The 21571-nt window shown below is 52.0% G+C and overlaps 1 protein-coding gene across 1 annotated transcript; it reads left to right on the top strand.

The window, feature by feature from the left end:
* Positions 1-1043: 1043 nt before the first annotated feature.
* Positions 1044-21528, top strand: ITGB2 (integrin subunit beta 2). Its single transcript, XM_052793105.1, has 16 exons — positions 1044-1183; positions 7820-7886; positions 8245-8333; positions 13643-13826; positions 14016-14186; positions 14430-14671; positions 15020-15175; positions 15377-15472; positions 15617-15706; positions 16038-16178; positions 17744-17928; positions 18639-18883; positions 19150-19369; positions 19537-19742; positions 19855-20021; positions 20309-21528. Exons 2-16 carry the CDS (start codon positions 7823-7825, stop codon positions 20372-20374), a joined length of 2322 nt encoding a protein of 773 aa, XP_052649065.1. The 5' UTR covers positions 1044-1183; positions 7820-7822; the 3' UTR covers positions 20375-21528.
* Positions 21529-21571: the final 43 nt, after the last annotated feature.

Raw genomic sequence — 21571 nt, 5'->3', positions numbered from 1 at the left:
GCAGGCTCATCCTCGGGCTCCATCCCTGCCGTATCCCACTCCAGCCAGGTGATAGCTGCTCCAACGCTCCCATCCCACTGCAAGCATTGTTATGATGCTTTCTCATTACAGCCGGCGCCTGGCTGCAATGAAACCAGGCCAGAGGTCTGTTGTCTTCTTTTATAAAAACACTAACCCATGGAGCATTCGTCAGGGCTCAGAAATTTGCTGCTAGCACTGCAATTCTCTTTGCTTGCTGCAAAAATAAACCCAGCTCCGTAACTGTAAGATAGCAGCAGGTGAATTGCATTAGTGTCTTATAATGCATCACGATGACTCAACATTAGCTTGCTGGAAGGGGAACCTACAAAGCAATTAACAAAAGCTTCACGTTAACTATCTTTAAAAAAAATCTACAAGCCTGTATGTTTTCTAAATTTTTTTTTTTTTTTTTTACTTTAGTGCCCCAAAGAGCATAAGAGATAGTTGCCAGGAGCCGGTTCCTCTCTGCTCATGGAAATACTGTTACTGCAGACTGCACAACAAAATTTGAAGGCTGCTTAAAAAAAACCACACAGCCCTGACCTATGCCACAGTGAGAACGGCGCTGGCATCCTCTGCCAAACGAGGAGGCCCCGCTACCCCAGCAGTGAGCCCCGACACAAAAATTTCAGACCCCAACCCAGAGTCTGAGGGGAGCCAGCTCCCCATCTTCTCCTCAGCCAGGGGCTACCGATGGCTCCCAAAGGAACCAGTTTCCTCCACTACCAGCTTTATTTGCCTACTGGGGGACTGGGCTGGCCCCCAGCAGTGCTGTGAAAGGTTAAAAGTGGGGCAAAAAGGGCGGGTTTTGGCTAGGGTCCCTTTCCTGTGTGCAGCGGGAGGGCTGGAGACCCCCCAGTGTAGCCCAGGGAGGAGATCACCCCAGCCCTGCAGGGCAGGATGCTTTGGCGGGGCTTTGGCGGGGCTTTGGCTGGCGTGAATGGGGCTGGTTGGGTTTGGGGGGGGAACACGCCCTCCCACAGCCACTGCTCTGACTTCCTCCTTTCTGCCCCAGCCAACTGTAAGACAGAAATAGGAAGGAAGGATTGGGGTGCATTGCAAGGCTCCCGATGCCTGGCTGCTTTTCCCAGCCAAGCTTGAGAAGCTGAGACCATCCTCATCGCAGCCCGAGCACGGGACGGAGGAGAGGGCTTGATGCGAGGTGAGTGCAGCATCGCCATTTTTTTTTGCTTCTGTTTCTCCTTTCTGTGGGGGGAGGCAGCTGGGCAACAAGGCGGTTTCGTAGCTCTGGTGTTTCCAGTGAATTTGTTTTATAATTCCTCATCTAACCTCTGGCCGCTTGAGTCCTTAGACGGGCTTCAGGGAGCTCGGCGCAGTGTCCCTGCAGCATGCGGCATGGCGCGGCAATCAGTGTACACAGCCTTTGCAAAGGCAGCTTACCTGGTCTGTAATGTTTTTTGCTTTTGGAGGTAGGATTAAGCCTGGAACTGCAGGTGGTTATTGCGGGGGAGGGTGTCAGACCCCAAACAACTCCTTCCTCGCCACCCCATCGGCCTGAAAAGCAGAGCAGAGAGGGGTGCGGCGTACTCCCCCTGCACCCTCATACATGGCGCTGGGGAGAGCGATGCTGGCTGCGTACCCAGCCGGCAGCACCGGGCAAGCACCAGGGCTGGGGGCTGCGCTGGCTCCTCGCCCGGAACCCCCCACTTCCCCGTGGGATCCCGTACAAGCGCTCACCGCCAACTGCAGGGTGTGATGGCTCAGAGGGGTAGAGGGAACTGGCGCGGCAGCATGGTGCGAGGGTGGTGGGGACGGCTGCTGGGGGGTGCTCAGCGCGGTGCTACTGCCAGCACGCCAGTGCAGGGACCTTCCTGGGGGTCCCTGTGCCCCTGTGGGCCTGGGAGAAGAGCTGGGAGAGGGGGTGAGACCCTTGCTCTTCTCCTCCATCTCTCTGTGTGCTGCACACACTAAATACTCTGCTGACAACCACTAAAAATGCCTGGTGGAGGCAGTAAAGGCAGCAGAGGCTGCGGGCAAGCTAACCCTGGGGAGAGCAGGTCCTTCCCCAAATCCCATGGCTCTCGGATGCAGACAAAATGTGGGGCATACCCCAGGTGTCAGGGAAGGCAGCCTGGCGTCTGTTTTCAATGCTTTTTCCAACGCCGCGGCCTCAGCTCGCAGCCTCCCAGGCAGGTGAAAAGTGAAGGCGTGAACACTTGCAGAGGCGTCGTGCCCTGCAGCCGGCATGGATGCCGGTACGCAGCTTCTGCAAGGTGTGGGAAGGCCTTAAACGCTGCATTTCGCTGGCACGGCTGTCACATCCTGCTTCACACAGTGGTTTTGCACTTTTTCTGTCCTCATCCCAGTGCTGTTTCTCAATCACAAGCGATCTCAGCATGCTGGAGAGCGCAGTGCAGGATGACTTGTTTTCTCAGAGAAAGACATACTCGAGTTACCACAGAGCTGGTGGCGATGGACGATCCCTCCTTTGCTCCCACAAAGCACTAGCTCTGCCAGCTCCAGGGGACGGGCTGTGCCCTCGGGCAGGTCCCTGGGTCCCTGCTCAGCCCCGGGGACTCTGTCCTGTGTCTTTGCAAACCCAGCAGCCGTCACAGCATCCCTGCTGGGATCAGCCAAGGGGTGATGCCCACTGGAGATGAGACATAAGAAATGGCTTCTCTGCTCTTAAAAATCCCAGGCTACCCAGGGCACGACAGCCAGTGGGGCAGCCCCTTCCTACCCAAGCAGGGCTCTGATCCAGGGAGACCCAACAGCACAAACCCCTGCCCTCCCAGGGCAGCGTGAGGGTCCCACAGGCACCCAGGGACCCTCAGCGCTCAGAGCCAAGGGACGCCACGGGCCAGGGGCTTAGTGCACATAGGAGAGTGCTCACCCCCACACACCCATCCTCTGCAGGCACTGGAGGCTGCTGGAAGGAAATACATATAAAATATACATAGTTCCTATAATAGGACATAGGAATATATTCTTTTCTCTCTCTATATATGTCTAAAAATACTTTTCTCTATTTTTATTTACATATTTTTTTCTGTAATTTATATATATATAAAACATATATATATATATAAAAATATGTATACACACACACACTGACTGTGATACTTTGCACAGAGGGGGTCTTAGCCAGCAAGCAGCCCTGGATATGGCTGCCTGCCTTGATGGGAACTATCTGCATCCCACAACCAAGTGATAGAAGAAATGGCTACAAGTCAAGTGACATCCACTCTCCTGTCCTTGTTGTACCCCGCTCCTCTTGTTTACCACCCATGCATGGGGTCTGGGGCCACCCAGAGCAGGGGCGAAAGGAGCAGCACTGCTGGGTGTGATACCCGGCGTCTCTGTCATAGCATGATGGTGACGCGGCACCGGGGATGCTTGGGAGCGTGGAGAAAGTGCCCAGGGGCACCAAGGCATGAGCACTGACACTAGTGGCACCTCACCATTGCAGGCGGATGGTGCAAACCCCCCAGGAGTCCTCCCGGGATACTGGGCACAAAAGCGCGTCCTCCCGTTTTTCAAGAAAACAGATGTTTGGCAAAGCACTAAAGGGGAGTTGTGGCTAACAGACTGCAAGACCCGTCTCTGCTGTTGAACACTTGTCTTATTTATAGCAACGAGATCGCCGCTAGCATCAACACTTCCCCTTCAGCCCTATTTATAAATCCTAACTTGTTCCTCCATGCTGCACAGCAGCGTGCTCTATCCCACCAACAGCCCCCAGCATGCCCAGTGACCTGAAAGGCTGGCGTGCTCCAGCTTTGCTCCCTGCCCTCATGCAGGACAGCACCCAGCCCTTTCCTTGTGCACCTTCCCTGAGGCCACCTTCACATTTTCTGGCTCACAGACCCTTCATGAGCATCTTGCCCTGCCTGAGCCATGCCAAGTATATAACATACTGCAAGCAAGAGATGCTCCATAGGTGGAATACCCTGGTGGCTTCTGCAAAGGGCTCCTGATGAAGCAGGGCTCTGGTCCTGAGCTGTCCGAGGCATGTGATGAGAAGATCAGAGCTCAGGGCCAAGGAGGAGCCTGGTCCTGGGGTGCAGCCTTCTCCCTCTGATGCCACCATGCAGCCCTGGCCAGGAAGCAGAGCCTGATGGCAACTTGACCTGCCCCTAGCCAGGACACTCGGTCTCAGCACCTTGCTCCCCAGCCCATGATGAAGGGGTTGTAAAGCTCTGCGGTTCTGCTCCTTCACACCAGGGCAGGAGGATGCACTATATACATCCCCCTGCTTGCCCTAATTGATGAAAAAGAGGAAAAAAATCCCGGCATCCCAGGCAGAGCACACCCAGGAGAAGAGCACCCAGGACTGGCGGTAGCAGTGCAAAGTCCGGGACTGAGCCAAAGGCATTGTCAAGGGGGTTGGAGAAAACGCTACTGAGGCCTTTGTCTGGGCCCTGCTAATGCGGAGAGTCAGACCAAAAGCCTGCTTTCCCCTCCCCTGAACACTGTAAGGCAGCAGACAAAAGTAGAAGCCCCATTTGTTCTCTTTGAAAGTCACCCTACGTCACGTATACACTCAACCACCCACATACCAGTGAATAATTTCCCTCCACAGCAGAAGAAAAGAAGTGGTGAGCTTTCTGCTGCTGCTTTCCCCTAGTATCAGGGTGTGCTTTACGTTCTCATGACAAGGGAGAGAAACAACTTTGGGGATTAGAAAGGCATCCAAATCCAGCCCACAAAATGAACCCTACATTACAAAACTCCACAGCAGCCAGAGCAGGGTGTGTGTTGAGGTTCCTGCTTTATTTCTGGGGTTTGGGAACTTTTTTTAATCCAGTTTTAAGTGGAAACTTGCTCTATTTAATGAGATGAGCCTATAAGCAGGAACCTCTAACCTCCAGCAAGGATGAGGAGCTTGCAGAGCCTCGGTCCACCCCATTGCTGCCCCACACCTTGGCATGGCAGCAGGAGTTAAACTCATTGGAAACATTGGGCAGGTGGGATGGCAGGAGCTCATCCAGCCTGCAGGTTTGGTCCCCACAGCCTGTGTGGGAACTTCTAGCTTGTAAAAGAGCTGGAGCCTAAATAGGCACATTTAGAGTGTCAATCAGCTAAGTGCTACAGGAAACGAGGGTGGAAGCCACTTTTCCCTCCTGCCAGCAGTGGCAGCTCTTGCTGGGCAAAAACCTATTTCCCTGGTCCTGTTTTTTAGGGGGGTTGCAGAAATATGAGCTCACACTATTTTCAGCATCCCCAGGGCACTACCAATTAACTAGACATGTGCAGCAAAGCAGATGCAAGCAGCAATCAATAACAAATAAAGAGTGTGAATACAGCTAAGAGTACAGCAAATGTGGTCATGAAGGACCCTGCTGTGCCTTGGAGTGCGATGTTGCTCTTGGAGGACCTCTCAGGTTGGGCTGGCACGGGTCACTGGGTGTATCCTGCGCACAGAGTGTCACAGCCCAAATGAGTGATCAAAATCATTTCCTAGAAGGTGCACCCAGGAGGGTCCAACAAGGATCTGGTGTCCACCCTGCCTTGATAAGAGCTTTTACTGTTAAGACATTTTTCTTTTTTTTTTTAACTTTAAGAGTTTTTACCTGTTATCTGCAAGCTCAAACAGTGCTTGCAGAGTTTGGAGGTGACAAAAATGTGTTGGGCCAGCTGAGTGCAGCAAGTGTGTATCATGCAGGCAGGGGTGTTGCAGATGTGACGATAAACGATGCCCTTAAAAACTTACCAAGGTGGACTGTGGTGGTGGAGAAGGACTTGCAGAGGACGCCTTTGTGAAGAAGGGCTCTTTCCACCCACCACAGGATGGTCTTGGGCCAGTCACTGCAGAGCGAGCTCCTGTGCCAGTTCACCATCAGGGTACGACTGGTGACCACAGAGGTACCTCTTGTTGCCTGTGCAGTCATGCGGTGCCAGGGAGGCTGGCTCCAGAGCAGGCTGGGGTTCCCAAGGCTGCAAACCCTCACATCCAGATGACCCCTGCTATAAGCAATGGTGGCAACCAGCCTTAGCGGTCCTGCCACATCTCCAAGTCCATACTACAGCTGGGCACCAAACCTCACTGCAGAAATGTCACTGAAATGACACCCATTGACCCATCTAGACCTTCTTTCTGCCCTTGGGAGGAGACCAGACCTTCTTTCAAGGCTGACCAGTGTCATCCTTTGCTTGTCTCGTATCTTACAGAGGCTGCCGAGCTAAGAAAGGACATCCTGACATCTTAGAAGGGGATCTGAGCAGCCCTACAGACTAACCTGGCCTCAGTGCCTTTTGAAGGTTTCCCTTGTTTTCTTGTTTCCATTTCACTCTGAGCTGTTAATTCGGGAGGTTCACGGAAGGGGGTGATGGCACTTTGTGCCAAGTTGGCAGGAGCCAGGGAGTGGTTGTTTTCTTGCTCAGAGCAGCATCAGAACTATTTCAAAACCAATGACCTGTTTTTCAGATGCTGTGTCTAATATTGCTAAAAAGGGCATTTTGTTTGTTGTTCCTTCGTGCTTTCTTATTCCTTTTTCTTCTTTTAACAAATTCCTCTTTTCTCACTTCCCCGTGTGCGTCCATGTTGCAAGGCTGCTACTCTGTTGGGTTTTCCTCCAGGGCTGTGCTGGGGAGGAAGGCTTTATGAGAAATGATGGCGTTAATGAACATGATCTCATTGACACCACAGGAAGAACACTGAAAAATCGCTTCCCGAGAGCGATTTAGCCAACTTTATGGATAGCATAAATTCCTGGCATCAGCAGATGTGCTTTGGGGCAAGAAGCGAGTAGTGCAAGCAGCTAGAAAAAGCACTGTGAGAACATACTTGTGAAGAACAGGGTCTCTATCATGCTCCAAAATGCTGGTGTAACTGAGGATAGCAAGTGCTTGTGGGGTTTGGATGATGTGCGGGGAGTCCTTCCCTGCATGCTGGTAAGAAATGTTAGCCACCTCCCCAGCCCCTGGGTCAGAGCCCACAGCAATGGCATCACATCCTGGCCCCCCCCGTCCCATGCGGGTCTGACTCCAGCACCCTGTCCTTCTTCCTCACCCCGCACATTGTGCAAGAGCCAGCCTGATGGTTGCCACACCGGCAGGCTGGACCTCACCACGCAGTGCGAGCCAGCCTCTCCGCTTCCCTCAGAGACGGAACTGCGGCTCTCCTAGGATGTCAGTCACCCATGTCGTGATGTTGGAAACCCTCGCTTGTTGGAAATCCCTGGCAGAAAAACTTATATTAATTCACTACATGAAATATTTCATTTCCTTGATGAATCAGTTAAATGTAAGGCAAGTAGTAAGAGACTTTCTTTTCCATGTATCTATCACACCATACTAGTTAATTAATAGAAATAATCCTTTTGTTAATTTTGATTCCAATTTCCATCCAAATATAGCTTGACACAGAAGCTGAAAAAACTCACATCTAGCAAAAACTAAATGCAGTGCTTGAGATTTTCCACTGTTACATAGATATAATCATATAGGTAGAAGAGTCTGGATAGATACTACATCAAGCTTTGCAGCAGTTCAGCTGCATCCATAGCGATATGGTGCAAGTTCCTGCTCTGCTGACTTCCACATTGAGTCCAAAAGCTATGTTTGTTGGAAACCAATGTATTTTTGTAAGACCATGCAAGGACCCATCCTGAGTCAGCTCACTCACCCGGGGTGGATGCCCTGGCCCCAGTTGCCCGACTCCTGGGGCTGCAGCAGGGTCACGCTCTCAGGCTCTGCCCACAGTGGGACAGCTGCGGGAAGGACATGTCCTCCTGGGGCCACCATCCTCTGCAGCCACTTTCTGTAGGGTTTGAGGGCTCCCTTCCCTGTGACTGCCGTGCACCAGGCAGTCACAGGGATGCTTTTTGTCTTGCAGAAAATGTCCCGTGACTGCTGCCTCTGGCTGCTGGCAGTGACCTGGGTGTTGCTGCTGGTGACAACAGGTGAGCCCGACCTGCCTTTCCTCACTGCCTTCCTCCTGGCACCTTATGCGGGCAGTGAAATAAGGGGAGGGAACCCACATGCTGGCCAACAGTGGTGGGAACGTGGCATTGAGATGTGTGCAAGGGCCAGATCCTGCATTTCCTGGGATCTGGACTTAACTCGAGCCAGCCCAGCTGAGGGACAGCAAGGCAGGTGAGGACCCTGCCAGGGCCTCCAGCATGGGTTTTATAGGCAGGGTGGGCTCAGGACAGCATGGGTGCCTGGTGCTGGGTGTCAGAGCACCCTGTGGCTGCTGCTGCTGCAGACTGGCCTCCCCCCAGTGCCCCCCCCCCCAACTCTGTCTTCTCTCTGTTTCAGCCTTTGCCATGGAGTGCCCCAAGATCAAGGTGGGGACGTGCAAGGACTGCATCCAGTCCGGTCCCGGCTGCGCCTGGTGCAAGAAGCCGGTAGGTCCACATAGCCTCTTGTGCAGTCAGCTAACAGGCAGTGGGATGGTCACCCTGCCCGCCTGGCTCTGCCTGTGGTGGAGAGGGGAGATGTTGACGCGGAAGTCACGGACACTGCACACAATCAATATGATCAAGCAGATGCCACTTTATTGCCAAGATAGCTCGGTTTATATGTTCATTCTAGTTACTGTTCACGCATAAGCAAATTAGAGATTGGTTAGCATGAGCTGTCCACGCGCCTAGTTACACCTAATGATTGGTTATATCAACACTGTACACGCGCATAAACATAAGGCATAATTGGTTGTATTAACTAAAACATGCGAAACTTGTCTCAGGCTAATTGGTCAAGATAAGCTGTGGAATTGAGGTTCTTTGCCAAGTTCCCTTTATCGTGGAATGCGCACCTGTGTTCTTCTAATTGGCATCTTTCTTTTTTTGTCTTCTTGTTTATTCTGTTCAAGGCCTTCCAAAGGCATCTGGAATGCTCTTACTACCGTTAGCTAAATATGTGTCCACAAGCAAAGCGTCCTTGAAGCCTGCTGCCTACAAAACATCCTTGGCTCACAAATTGATCAATTCTATCGAGTCTGGATTGTTCACTATGTGCCCATTACTTTCCAAGTATAACACAAATCCCTCTTTTTGTTTTTGAACAGTCCAGACTCTAGCCATTGCATTCTGTACCATCCTTCCTAAGCAACTAAGTATACAAGGGATAATTAATAACAAGACTACCAATACTAACAAAGCAATTCCCAACATTTTTAACAGATCTCTTATCCATCCCATAATTCCCCAATGGGTAAACAGCCTGTCTAACCATCCCAAACCATCACTGACCTGCCGTTTTTGAACTTGGTCCTTCATTATTTGTATAGCTTTATGGACCGATTCAGAGTGATCAGATAAATTCATACAACACATTCCATCTAAATCTTCACAACCATGACCATGTGCTAGCAGTAGAAAATCAATAGCAGCTCGATTCTGCAACATTGCATGCCGTCTTGCACCGCAAACTCAGCCCAGCAATCGATAGGTGCCAGCTTTACATGGGTGTCCCCATAGAGGCAACGATGGCCTTACCGTACACCAGCCCGATGCTCTTCGGAAAATCCCGGTATTTATACATTTGCAGAGGAACGGATTTCAGCACACGTGGCCAGCGGGTGCCAAAATCCACCTCGGTTGCAACATGGGGAGCCTATGACGCATGCGCTTGCTGGCCAGGCGCTCTGCATGAGTCATAGCCATCCTGTCTACTGGTTCATGGGTTTTGTGATGCGGTTGCAATGCACCGAGAATCTTGACCTGTTATGTTGGCCAAGGTGACCTACAAGATCTATGAACACAATTAATTAAACACAGTAAAAGCAACATTATACCTAATAAAATATACAAGAATAAAAGAAACCCCGATTTTTAACAAAGATACAAACGAACTCCTAAGTCCCCGTCCTGCAGCTAAATGCTGTAAGCCAAAATGACAGCTTTCTTAATTGCGTTAAAGCTCTTGCAGCTCCTTCTTGCCTCTGCAGTTCTGTTATCTTGTTTATTAATTGCTCCACTGTCCAAGTTCCTCATGTCCGTTGTTTTTCTGGTGGTTCAAAGTCCGTTTATACTGCAGCTGTCATGTACTCTGGCCCACTCATGCTAACTGCGGCCTACTTATGCTAACTGCAAATAATCAGGCTCAAAGAAATGTCCCCCATTTTCCATGAAATCTCCCACAATTGCCCTTTTTTTTTTTTGTGCAAGCCAAGTTACATGAAATGCTTTTGCACTCATACGTTCAACTATTTTTATAATATATGGTACAATCATTACAACTGCTAATATTACAATTAAAATAACTAAGCCGTGTATAAGCAAATCTTTCAACCATCTCGTAATTCTTAAACTTGTTAGTCATCCACTTAACCCTGTGTTAGTTATCGTGAGTCTTTTACTGGGAATCATATTGATATCGGGTGTTAGTAACGTAAGTTGTCCGAGGCTACATGGCCTCCCGTTAAGTTTCGATGGAATTCACCCTCACGCTCTATCCCCACAAATTAAAAACATCCCTGCAGGTAAAGCAGCTGGAATAGAAAAAAAAAAGCGTGATATTCTGGAATAGATATAGTTACACCAAGCTGTAGCATTTCTATATACAGGCAAAATAGCATTTACATTCTGACCCTTTCGAGTGGTGTTATAGGTGTAATTAAACATCACACAGGCATTCATGATGACTGATCCTGACAACTCTAACTCTTGAAGTTCTTGCATTACTTGAGGCAGGTGTGCATACACACCGTCCCAATTATCGACACAGGATTGTGGGTTAGTACAAAGGGAAAATTCAGGCATTGGATCTGGCCAGATGTCTAGAGGTAACCCCACCAAAGAGGTAGAAAAAGGGTTTTCAGAGGTAGCGACAGAAAGACATATAGCTTCTTGATGCGTTATGTTCGCCAAAGTTACCCATACATTCTGTTTTGGTTGTTGGATCATCCATTCTTCACTTATGTGTGTCACTCATAACAGGCCAAATGCAGCAAGGAGGAGGAAAGTGGCGGGGGGGGGGTGGGGTGGGGAAGGGGGGTGCATCAAAGGATACGGTTGGCATTTTTTCTCACTTCACAGCAGCCTCCTGATTCTGTAGGGTTTCCTTTAAGCATACGGTTAGGGAGGCTTGGGAACCGTCAGATGGCTGATTAATATCGGCAGTCCCAGTGAGTGGAGCAGAAGTCAAGGGCACAGGAGCAGGCAGACAAGCTCCAAAAGTCTCTCTCGCTGCATTATGTCTTTCTCTCCGCATTTTTCCTTCACTTGTGGTGGGAGAGAGAGCAGCAAAAGCAGACGCAGACGCTTTACTATCTGCTTTCATTAATTTCCATAAAGTTGTAAGACCTTTAACTTCTTTAGACCCATCACTAATTTCATCCCATAGGGAGGTTCCGATAGCTTCCCAGGTACTAAGCTCAAAAGCTGTACCCACACTAATTAAAAGGTTTCTGTTCAATGCTTTAAAAGCTAAATCTTGACTGAGTTGTAAAACTTCTATGGCAAATTGTGCCTGCCATCCTGAACTGGCATAAGGACCTGCCCCCAATAACATTTGAGCTTGCACTCCAAACAAAGGATCCCCGTTCTGTCGTGGTATAGTGGCTGCATTTTCACAGGCTGCTCGCCAGCTTTGATAAAATTGGATCTGCTGGGATGGAAGCAGTAACATTTGCACAATCATTTTAACATCGTATGGTGTCAATAAATGTGCAGAAAATACATGTTGAATAACAGATTGACTGTATGGTGATTTTAACCCATATTGAGTGATTGCTGCCTTAGCTTCTTTTAAAACTTTCCAGTCTAACGTTTCCCAAACAGGACCCCCATGCGCCCCTGCCACAACTGGAAATGCAGATGGAATAATTTCACCTTCAATTAAAGCATCTCTGATTACCCCCTTCCATCTTTTTGCCGGATCTCCCACCCCACTCCCTGTTAATAAGGTCGCTGGAGGTGGCTGTGGCAAAGGAGCCACGGCACCGATCTCACCCGATATGTCCTGGGAAACACAAGGATTCATTGGAGGTGGTTGCGGGAACGACGAAAATCCAGTGTTGAAGGGTGGTGGAGGTGCAGGAAAAGTTGAAGATGCCGGCTCGGACTTCACCGACGGCTCCAGGCGGGCTTCAAGAGTCTCTAGCCTTTGTAACAGTTCCGTTAGTTGTGGATCCCCCAAACCTATTGCCCGTTCCTCCTTTCCCTCGAGTGGGGATGGGGGAGTGGATGGTGGCAGTGGTGGATACAGGGATGAGGCAACTGGTTTAGGTGATGAAGGACGAGAATTAGAGTCTAAGTTGTTTTCCGTCTCTTCTGCTGGTGGTGGTGGAAATTCTGCCAGGCTGTCGGCTTTTTCCAAGGGCTGATCTCTGGGCTCTGGATCTGCTATCGCAGATTTCCTGACTGCACTAGCCCCTGCGCTGGATACACGGGCTGGAACAACGGCTGGAATTTGTGGTGGCGCAAAGGTGAAGCTCGCCGGGGATGGCATCCCTTGTGGCCCTTCGGGCTGCAGTGCGGCAAAAGCAGAAGCTACTGCCGAACGTTCAGCTTTCATATCTTTTAAAGTTTCTATAATTAACTTCCACATGGTGGAATATCTGCTCGCCTCTTTTGAACCCGAACTTATGTTATGCCATAATTCTTGCCCTATCTTTTCCCAAGTAGGAATGGCAAAAACATCTCCGAAAGAAGGGAGTAAGCTTTTTTCTCTCGCCCATAGTAGCAGGGCCTTCAGGGTAGACGAGTCATAACTTAATCCTCTTGTAGAGAGCGTATGTTGGAGGAGCTTAACCACTGCTGCCTCTTCCTTGGACATAGTGGACCCCATCTCCTCCCTGGCTGCTCGCCTGATCAGGACGAGATTCCCACGATGGTACCGGTACCGTTTTTTTTTTTCCCGAGTGCCGGGGCAGCACTCACCTCCGGCCGGCTTCCGCACCCTCTCTCCGTCGGTTCCTGTCGTAGAATTCAACACCGATCCGAGGGTCCCTGTTCGGGTGCCACTTGTTGACACGGAAGTCATGGACACTGCACACAATCAATATGATCAAGCAGATGCCACTTTATTGCCAAGATAGCTCGGTTTATATGTTCATTCTAGTTACTGTTCACGCATAAGCAAATTAGAGATTGGTTAGCATGAGCTGTCCACGCGCCTAGTTACACCTAATGATTGGTTATATCAACACTGTACACGCGCATAAACATAAGGCATAATTGGTTGTATTAACTAAAACATGCGAAACTTGTCTCAGGCTAATTGGTCAAGATAAGCTGTGGAATTGAGGTTCTTTGCCAAGTTCCCTTTATCGTGGAATGCGCACCTGTGTTCTTCTAATTGGCATCTTTCTTTTTTTGTCTTCTTGTTTATTCTGTTCAAGGCCTTCCAAAGGCATCTGGAATGCTCTTACTACCGTTAGCTAAATATGTGTCCACAAGCAAAGCGTCCTTGAAGCCTGCTGCCTACAAAACATCCTTGGCTCACAAATTGATCAATTCTATCGAGTCTGGATTGTTCACTATGTGCCCATTACTTTCCAAGTATCCCACAGGGAGACTGCATCATGGGAGTGTTTCATGTCCTACATGGTGGATGGGGCCAGGAGGGATCTGACAGACAGGACCCTTCAACCTTCCTTTCTCCATCAGTACTGTGGAGAACTGGTTTGGGAGCTGGGTTGTCTTGTAACAAGCCCATTCACTTCCTGCTCCTCTGATTTTTTTTTCCCCACTGATGTTGCAACATGCAGAGTTTCACCAAAGCTGGTGAGCCAGACTCCATCCGCTGCGACACCATGGAGCAGCTGCAGCAGAGGGGGTGCCCACGCGATGAGATTGAGTTTCCAGTGAACAGCATTACAATAACACAGAACAGTCCCTTAAGCAGCGACACACAGCTGACTCCCCAGGAGGTGCACCTGAAACTGAGGATAGGTATGGTCTGCCTGGCATCCTCAACACCCTTCTGCTCACCCCCAGGCTCACCTGGGATGCAGTGGCATGTTGCAGCCTGCATTTCCTCCCCTTTTCTTCCAAAAGAGAGGAGGATCCCAGTGGGGTATGGGCAGTGGGGTGAGATGTGAGCCACAGCACAGCAGCTGATCCCAGCATCCCCATCAACAGGCCAGCCTGCTGTATTTGAGGTGAAGTTTCGCCGTGCCATGGGGTACCCCATTGATCTCTACTACCTCATGGACCTCTCTTACTCCATGCTGGATGACCTGGAGAAGGTGAAGAAGCTGGGAGGGGAGCTGCTCAGGGCGCTGGAGAGTACCACCCCTTCTCGCCGCATAGGTGAGCCTGTCTCTGGCATGAGACCCCGGCATAGCTGTTTGCTGCTGGGAAGAGCCACAGGGCTGGAGTGGGATGCAGGCAGCGAGCAGCGTGACCCGTCCTCTGCCAGGCTGGAGAGTGTGCCAGGGCAAGGGACGTGGACACGTACACAGGGGCCAGCAGATTGTCCACACCGTGTACTGCAGCAATGCCTGCTGGTCCCTGCTGCTCGTGCCCCTGACACTGCAGTCTTGGATGCCCTAGGGTTTGGCTCCTTTGTGGACAAGACGGTGCTGCCCTTTGTGAACACGCACCCCGAGAAGCTGCAGAACCCCTGCCCCAACAAGGACAAGAAATGCCAGCCACCCTTCGCCTTCAAGCACATCCTCTCGCTGACTGACAATGCCAAGAAGTTTGAGAGCGAAGTGGGGAAGCAGTTCATCTCAGGGAACCTGGATGCCCCCGAGGGGGGGCTGGATGCCATGATGCAGGCAGCGGTGTGCGGGGTGAGTCCCTGCATCCGCCTCGCTTGCCAGCAGCTATGCGCAGGTGTGAGGGCTGCAACCCATGCTCACGGACTGTCCCTCAAGAGGTGGCTCTGCCCCTCTCCAGGTGGGCTCTGAAAGCCCATTGTATATAAGTCCTGATTCAGCAGCAGGGCAGGTTACTCTGGGGAGGGAGTGTACAAGAGAGCACCTTACCCCAGAGCCTCCTGACTCTGATCTGTAACCCACCTCCCCCATGCCCCCTGCCCCACACTGTGGCTGACACGAGACTTTGGCAAGGGCTGCACCATGCCCGCTGGCACTGTCCTGCCAGCCCTGCTCAGGGACAGGTCTCTGTGCCACTTGCAGGACTTGATAGGCTGGCGTAATGTGACCCGCTTGCTGGTGTATGCTACTGATGACGGCTTCCACTTCGCTGGTGACGGCAAGCTTGGGGCCATCCTGACACCCAACGATGGCCAGTGCCACTTGGAGGACAATATGTACAAAAAGAGCAACGAGTTTGTAAGTACCCAGGGGCTGCTCAGCAGCTCTGCACCCTCAGCCTCACTCCCCTGGGCAGAAAAAAAAAGTCACATAAAAAGCCTATTGCTGAGACCACAGGGTCACCATAATCACCATAATTTGGGCCATGAAACCCAAACTGTCCACCCTTCTGCTGGTGGGGGAGATGGCACTCAATGCGGCATCCTTCTCCCCACCTAGGACTACCCATCTGTCGGCCAGCTGGTCCAGAAACTTGCTGAAAACAACATTCAGCCCATTTTTGCTGTCACCAGTAAGATGGTGGATGTTTACAAGGTAAGGGGACTTCATATGGTCCAGGTGCCTCCCGTCCCTCCCCAGGAGGACAGAAACAGCTGTGTGTGTCCTCCTGCCACTGCCCCCTGCTCCGCCATCACATGGCAGGGGGGGCCTGCTCACCTCTTTGCTCTCCGTTGGCAGAAACTCAGTGAGATGATCCCAAAGTCAGCAGTGGGAGAGCTGAACGAGGACTCCAGCAACATCATTGAACTCATCCAGGTGGCCTACAATGTAAGTGCTGGAGGAGGCTGTGTTTCACCTGTCTGGCAGGGCTCGGAGCAGGCAAAGGTTTCCATCATGTGTCCTCACTGTCAGAGAGCAGCTGGGACCAGGGCTTTGAGTACAGGACATGTTGACGCCCTCTGCCCACAGCAAGCAAGAGGTTCCCGCCTCTCCAATGCTTCTGCCTTTCCAGAACCATCCCAGGCAGCTGAGTCCCCAGCCTGGGGTGCTCCCTGCCCCTATCCCCTGGGCTGGAGGGAAGCCCTGACCTGCAATCCCACACCCCCTTGCTTTGGTCTCCTCTTGGACTGATGGCACTTTCTCCACCATTTCCCCACAGAACCTCTCCTCACGGATCATCCTGGACCACTCCACCCTGCCAGACGTCCTGGATGTCAAATATGAGTCCATATGCAGTAAGGACAAGGTCATCTCGGATGAAGCGAGAGGGCAGTGTGACAATGTCAAGATCAATGATGAGGTATATTCCCCCATACCGGGAACGCCCCGCAGTTCGCAAGGTTAATGATGCCCATCCTGTTTAACAGCAGGAACCCAGCCTGTTGTTTCAGGCTTTCTGTTTACATGAATTTAATGCCGAGAGAGTCCAAAATGCTGTGGGATATGGGGATCCTCCATTGTGTTGGATGTGCATGTGCTCAGCCTGGGGAAGATTATGGAACGGTTTCTCTTGAAAGCACTCACATGGCAACTCCAGGATAAGAGGGGGATCAGGCCCAGTCAGCATGGGTTTACAAAAGGCAGGTCCTGCTTGACCAACCTGATCTCCTTCTATGACCAGGTGACCCACCTAGTGGATGAGGGAAAGGCTGTCAATGTTATTTTCCTAGACTTCAGCAAGGCCTTTGACACTGTCTGTCATGGCATACTCCTTGAGAAGCTGGCGTCTCGTGGCCTGGATAAGTGCACTATTCACTGGGTGAAAAACTGGCTGGATGGCCGAGCCCAGAGGGTAGTGGTGAATGGGGTGAAATCCAGTTGGTGGCGGGTCACAAGTGGTGTTCCCCAGGGCTCGGTGTTGGGCCCTGTTCTGTTTAATATCTTTATTGATGATTTGGATGAGGGGATTGAGTGCACCCTCAGCAAGTTTGCAGACGACACCAAGTTGGGAGGCAGGGTCGATCTGCTTGAGGGTAGGGAGGCTCTACAAAGAGATCTGGAAAGGCTGGATTGATGGGCTGAGGCCAATCATATGAAGTTCAACAAGGCCAAGTGCCGGGTCCTGCACTTCGGTCACGGCAACCCCATGCAGCACTACAGGCTTGGGGAAGAGTGGCTGGAAAGCTGCCCGGCAGAGAAAGACCTGGGGGTGCTGGTTGACAGACGGCTGAATATGAGCCGGCAGTGTGCCCAGGTGGCCAAGAAGGCCAATGGCATCCTAGCCTGTATCAGAAATAGTGTGGCCAGCAGGAACAGGGAGGTGGTTGTCCCCTGTACTCGGCACTGGTGAGGCCACACCTTGAGTACTGTGTTCAGTTTTGGGCCCCTCACTACAGGAAAGACATTGAAGTGCTGGAGCGTGTCCAGAGAAGGGCAACCAAGTTGGTGAGGGGCCTGGAGCACAAGTCTTATGAGGAGCGGCTGAGGGAACTGGGGCTGTTTAGTCTGGAGAAAAGGAGGCTGAGGGGAGACCTTATTGCTCTCTACAACTACCTGAAAGGGGGTTGTAGTGAGGTGGGTGCTGGTCTCTTCTGTCAGGTGGCTGGAGATAGGACAAGAGGAAATGGCCTCAAGTTGAGGCAAGGGAGATTTAGGTTAGATATTAGGAAAAATTTTTTTACTGAGAGGGTTGTCAAACATTGGAATGGGCTGCCCAGGGAAGTGGTTGAGTCACCATCCCTGGAGATATTCAAAAAGCGAGTGTACAGGGTACTCCAGGGCATGGTTTAGGGGGCATGGTTAATGGTTGGACTTGATGATCTTGAAGGTCTTTTCCAACCGAAATGATTCTATGATACCACCATCCGATTGCTGAAGCTGCCTGATGGCCTCTGGCCCTTCCCTTGCTCACTCTGCACTTTCTAGGTCACCTTCAAAGTGAAGGTCACAGCCAAGGAGTGCATCAAAAGCCAGTCCTTCACCATCCGGCCGCTGGGTTTCACAGACACCCTCACCGTCCACCTCGATAGCAACTGCAACTGCAACTGCAACGAGCAACCTGACCCAACTGCCTGCAGTGGGAAAGGCAGCATTGTCTGTGGGATCTGCAGGTATGTGCTGTCCCCTCAAAACAGTATTTATTTCAAACGCTGCCAGAGCTGGGGAGCTGCTGGGAGAGGGCCATCAGGCTGAGCCGAGGGCTTGGCTCTGCAGCTTTGCACCAGTTTTCTTATTCAGAGAGGTGGACTATGTTCATGGAGGCAGGGGACACAATGAGCTCTCTCTTCTGTTGGTGGAGCCTCTGCTGCTTTCCTAAGGGCATCCACCCACCCACCCGTCCATCCAACTATCCACCCATCCATCCAACTATCCAACCATCCACCAACCCACCTATTGAGCAGACACTGATTTCTGTAGAAATCTCTCAAAATCCCACTTCTGGGCTGCAGTTCACGCAGGACTTTAAGTAAGTGCAGTTTTTGCTTCATGATGCCTCAGTGACAGGGAGAGGAAGAGGCTGGGTTTCCTCAGGAAATATTCAGATCTCCTTGGCAAGGGTTTGGAAATTATAAATATAGCAATAATTTCCGGGCAACCATTTGGTGTTGTAAATACGACTGCGGGAAAAACAGTGTTTCTGAGTTTTCCTCCGAGTCAGCCACCCCACTCCAGCATGGAGTTAGCACCAATATGCCATGGCTGGTCTTCAGTGAGGCAGTCCCAGATTTGCTCTGCTTTGGCTGACGTCTGGGCCCCGCACATGCCCCATGGCATTTCTTGTGGCCGCTGACCTGGGCTTGCTCCTCTCCTTTGATGGCAGCTGCAATTCAGGCTACACGGGGAAGAACTGCGAATGCGAAACCAAAGGCAAGACCAGCAAGGAGCTGGAGGGCAGCTGCCGGAAGGACAACAGCTCGGTCATCTGCTCGGGGCTGGGGGACTGCGTGTGTGGGCAGTGCATCTGCCACACCAGCGACGTGCCTGACAAGCAGATCTACGGCACCTTCTGCGAGTGCGACAACATGAACTGCGAGTTTCACAACGGCTCTCCCTGTGGTGGCAAAGGTGATGCATCTGCATGATGGCTTCTCCAACTGGGGCACCGTTTAGAAAATTAAATCCCATGGGAGATGCTGCCTTTCCCTGCCAAAGCCCAAGCGGGTGGGTTTGGGGGTCCTGGGTCCCACTGCACCAACCTGCAGGACCTCCTCGACCATCCCATGGAGGATGGCATGCAGAGTGCAGGGTGGGTGATGCTCTCCAAGCACGGGCAGAGGGAGGGTGACCTCAGTCTCTGTAGGATCCTGGTCTGAAAGGTCTTCCCCCTGCAGACCGTGGGAAATGCGACTGCGGGGAGTGCAAGTGCACACCCGGGTACCAGGGCAGCGCCTGCCAGTGCAGGAAGTCGACGGACGGCTGCTTGAACATCCGCGGCAACGAGTGCAGCCACCGCGGGACCTGCCACTGCAACCGCTGCCAGTGCCGGGAGGGATACCAGCCCCCCTTCTGCCAGGATTGCCCCGGCTGCCCCTCGCCCTGTGGCAGATATGTGTGAGTGACATGCGCGGAGACAGCGTGGGGGCAGTGGGGGATCCCCCCACCTCCTGGACAGGTGCAGGCAAGCCCTGCCTGTGCTTGGGCAGGGCCCAGCCACAGCCAAAGCCAGGTGAGAGGGCCTCTGCCCCTGCAGAGGTGAGCTGTGGCTGCCTGTTTTGCAGCTCCTGCGTGGAGTGCAAGGCATTCCTGAGTGGCCCCTTCGAGAAGAACTGCTCCCAGGCCTGCCCTAACATCCAGGTGACCAAGGAGTTGACGGGGGTGAGCAGACAGTGCAGGGAGAAGGACTCCCAAAACTGCTGGATCTCCTTCCGCATGGTCCAGGAGGACGGCGAGGAGATTTACACCGTCACTGTCGATCCTGAAAAAGGTACCCCAGCCCTGCTCCTTCTGCCCCTCTGCGGGCAGGCTGCTGGCTCTGCCACAGCGGCCTCGCTGCCTTGCCAGGGGCTGCAGCTGGACGCCGTCTGTCTGCCCTGCAGAGTGCCCAGAGCCTCCCAACATCGCACTGATCGTGGGCGGCACCGTGGCCGGCGTGGCCCTCATCGGCCTGGTGCTCCTGCTGATCTGGCGGCTCTTGACAGAGCTGTTTGACCGCCGGGAATACCGCCGGTTCGAGAAGGAGAAGTCCAAGGCCAAGTGGAACGACGTAAGGGAGCCTGTCCGCAGCGGTGGGGGTGTGCTGGAATGCTCATGTACATGTGGTGGGGACACCTGGAGGGGACATCCTCTCCAGAGGCAGCCATGGCAGACCTGAGCCCTCCCCACTGGCTGATTTCACAGCCCGGCTGGATTTTGCAGGGGGCTAAAGCAGCCTGTGGGCTCTTCTGCCAATGCTGTCTGCACTGTCAACATTGGGAGGGGCGGGGTGGGTAATGCTCTGCTGAAAATCCGATATGGCACAACCACATGGGCCTCTCACCTCTCTCCCTCCAGGCTGATAACCCCCTCTTCAAGAGTGCCACCACCACAGTCGTGAACCCCAGGTTTAATGGGCAATGAAGCAGAGCAATGCCCGGCAGTGCTAGGATCCACTGTTAAATAAGGAAACGGCAAGCTAAGAAAATCTCAAACTAAGGCTCCCACCTTCTCTTCTTTATTCTGTTGGTTTGTTCCCTTCTTCCAAGAGGCCACCAGCACATCAGGCGCTGGCTCAGGGGCTGTACCACGCCTGTCTCCTGGCGCAGCCCTTGACGGTTGGGCTAGTGGAGCTGGGAGAAGGGAACAGACACAGCTTTGCCGTCTGTTTTTGCAGAGCAGGTCTCACCAGTGGGCACATGCAATAGCTCCTGTACCGGTTACCAGCTGCCTCAGCTCTTGATGCTAACTTTGCCTTCTGGCAGGAGTCTTGGACACCAAGCCCCAAAACCAATTGAGTGCCCAGAGTTCTTCCAGCTTTGATTTGGAGCTGGGATTTCAAAACTGCCATTTCCCTTCTACTCTAGCAGGATCTGCTCCCAGGCTGCTTCATGCCTTCTCCTGCTGCACTGGTCTCTACCACTATGTTTGTACTGGTTTCTAAAGCACTCACTGCTGAGTTGGACATGGAGGGTCCTCCAGGCTGGCAGTCTGCTTTGGAGGTTGCAGTGAGATGATGGGCCCTAAGGGCTAGTAAGCACCTGCACCTGGAGAGGAAGAGCAGTCAGGGAACATGCACTGAATCTTTTTTCCAAATCATCAGCTGCTTCCCGCTGTCACTCCCCTCTCAGACCTACCTCGGGCAAGGTTCTGCTTGGGCTACTGCAAGCTTGGCTTACCTCTGCCAGGCCTTGAGCCCTCTGCATGTCTAGGAGGCAACAGAGCAACTGTGTTTGTACTATGAAACATCGGCACCGAGCATGTGAAACATTGCCTGCAGCTCACAGCTCGGCCACAGCTTCTACCACCCCCACAGCTAGATCTCTCCCTGCTCTGCAAGACTTGCTGAGGGCCTGGCATGCAGAAGCGGTACTGGGAGCATCTCCAGCTCAGCACTTTTCCAAACCATGCACAGCAGCTAATTTTTCTTAAGTTGTGGGGTCATTCCTGTGAAATAGCGGTACAATTCCATATTTGCTTTAAATTTGGGAATAACTTGCATATAGCTGTATTATGTCACATCTTCATTTGCTCTCTGAAGAGATTTAATGTTAATAAAAGTTAATATATAAAGTAAATACGTCTGTCCTGCTAAGAATCAGGTGCAAGGGCAGCAGCCAA

Source organism: Harpia harpyja, chromosome 7, assembly GCF_026419915.1.
Source record: "Harpia harpyja isolate bHarHar1 chromosome 7, bHarHar1 primary haplotype, whole genome shotgun sequence".
Classification (NCBI taxonomy): Eukaryota; Metazoa; Chordata; class Aves; order Accipitriformes; family Accipitridae; genus Harpia; species Harpia harpyja.
The sequence above is the reverse complement of the archived record's forward strand: the minus strand, read 5'-3'. Positions and strand labels throughout refer to the sequence as shown.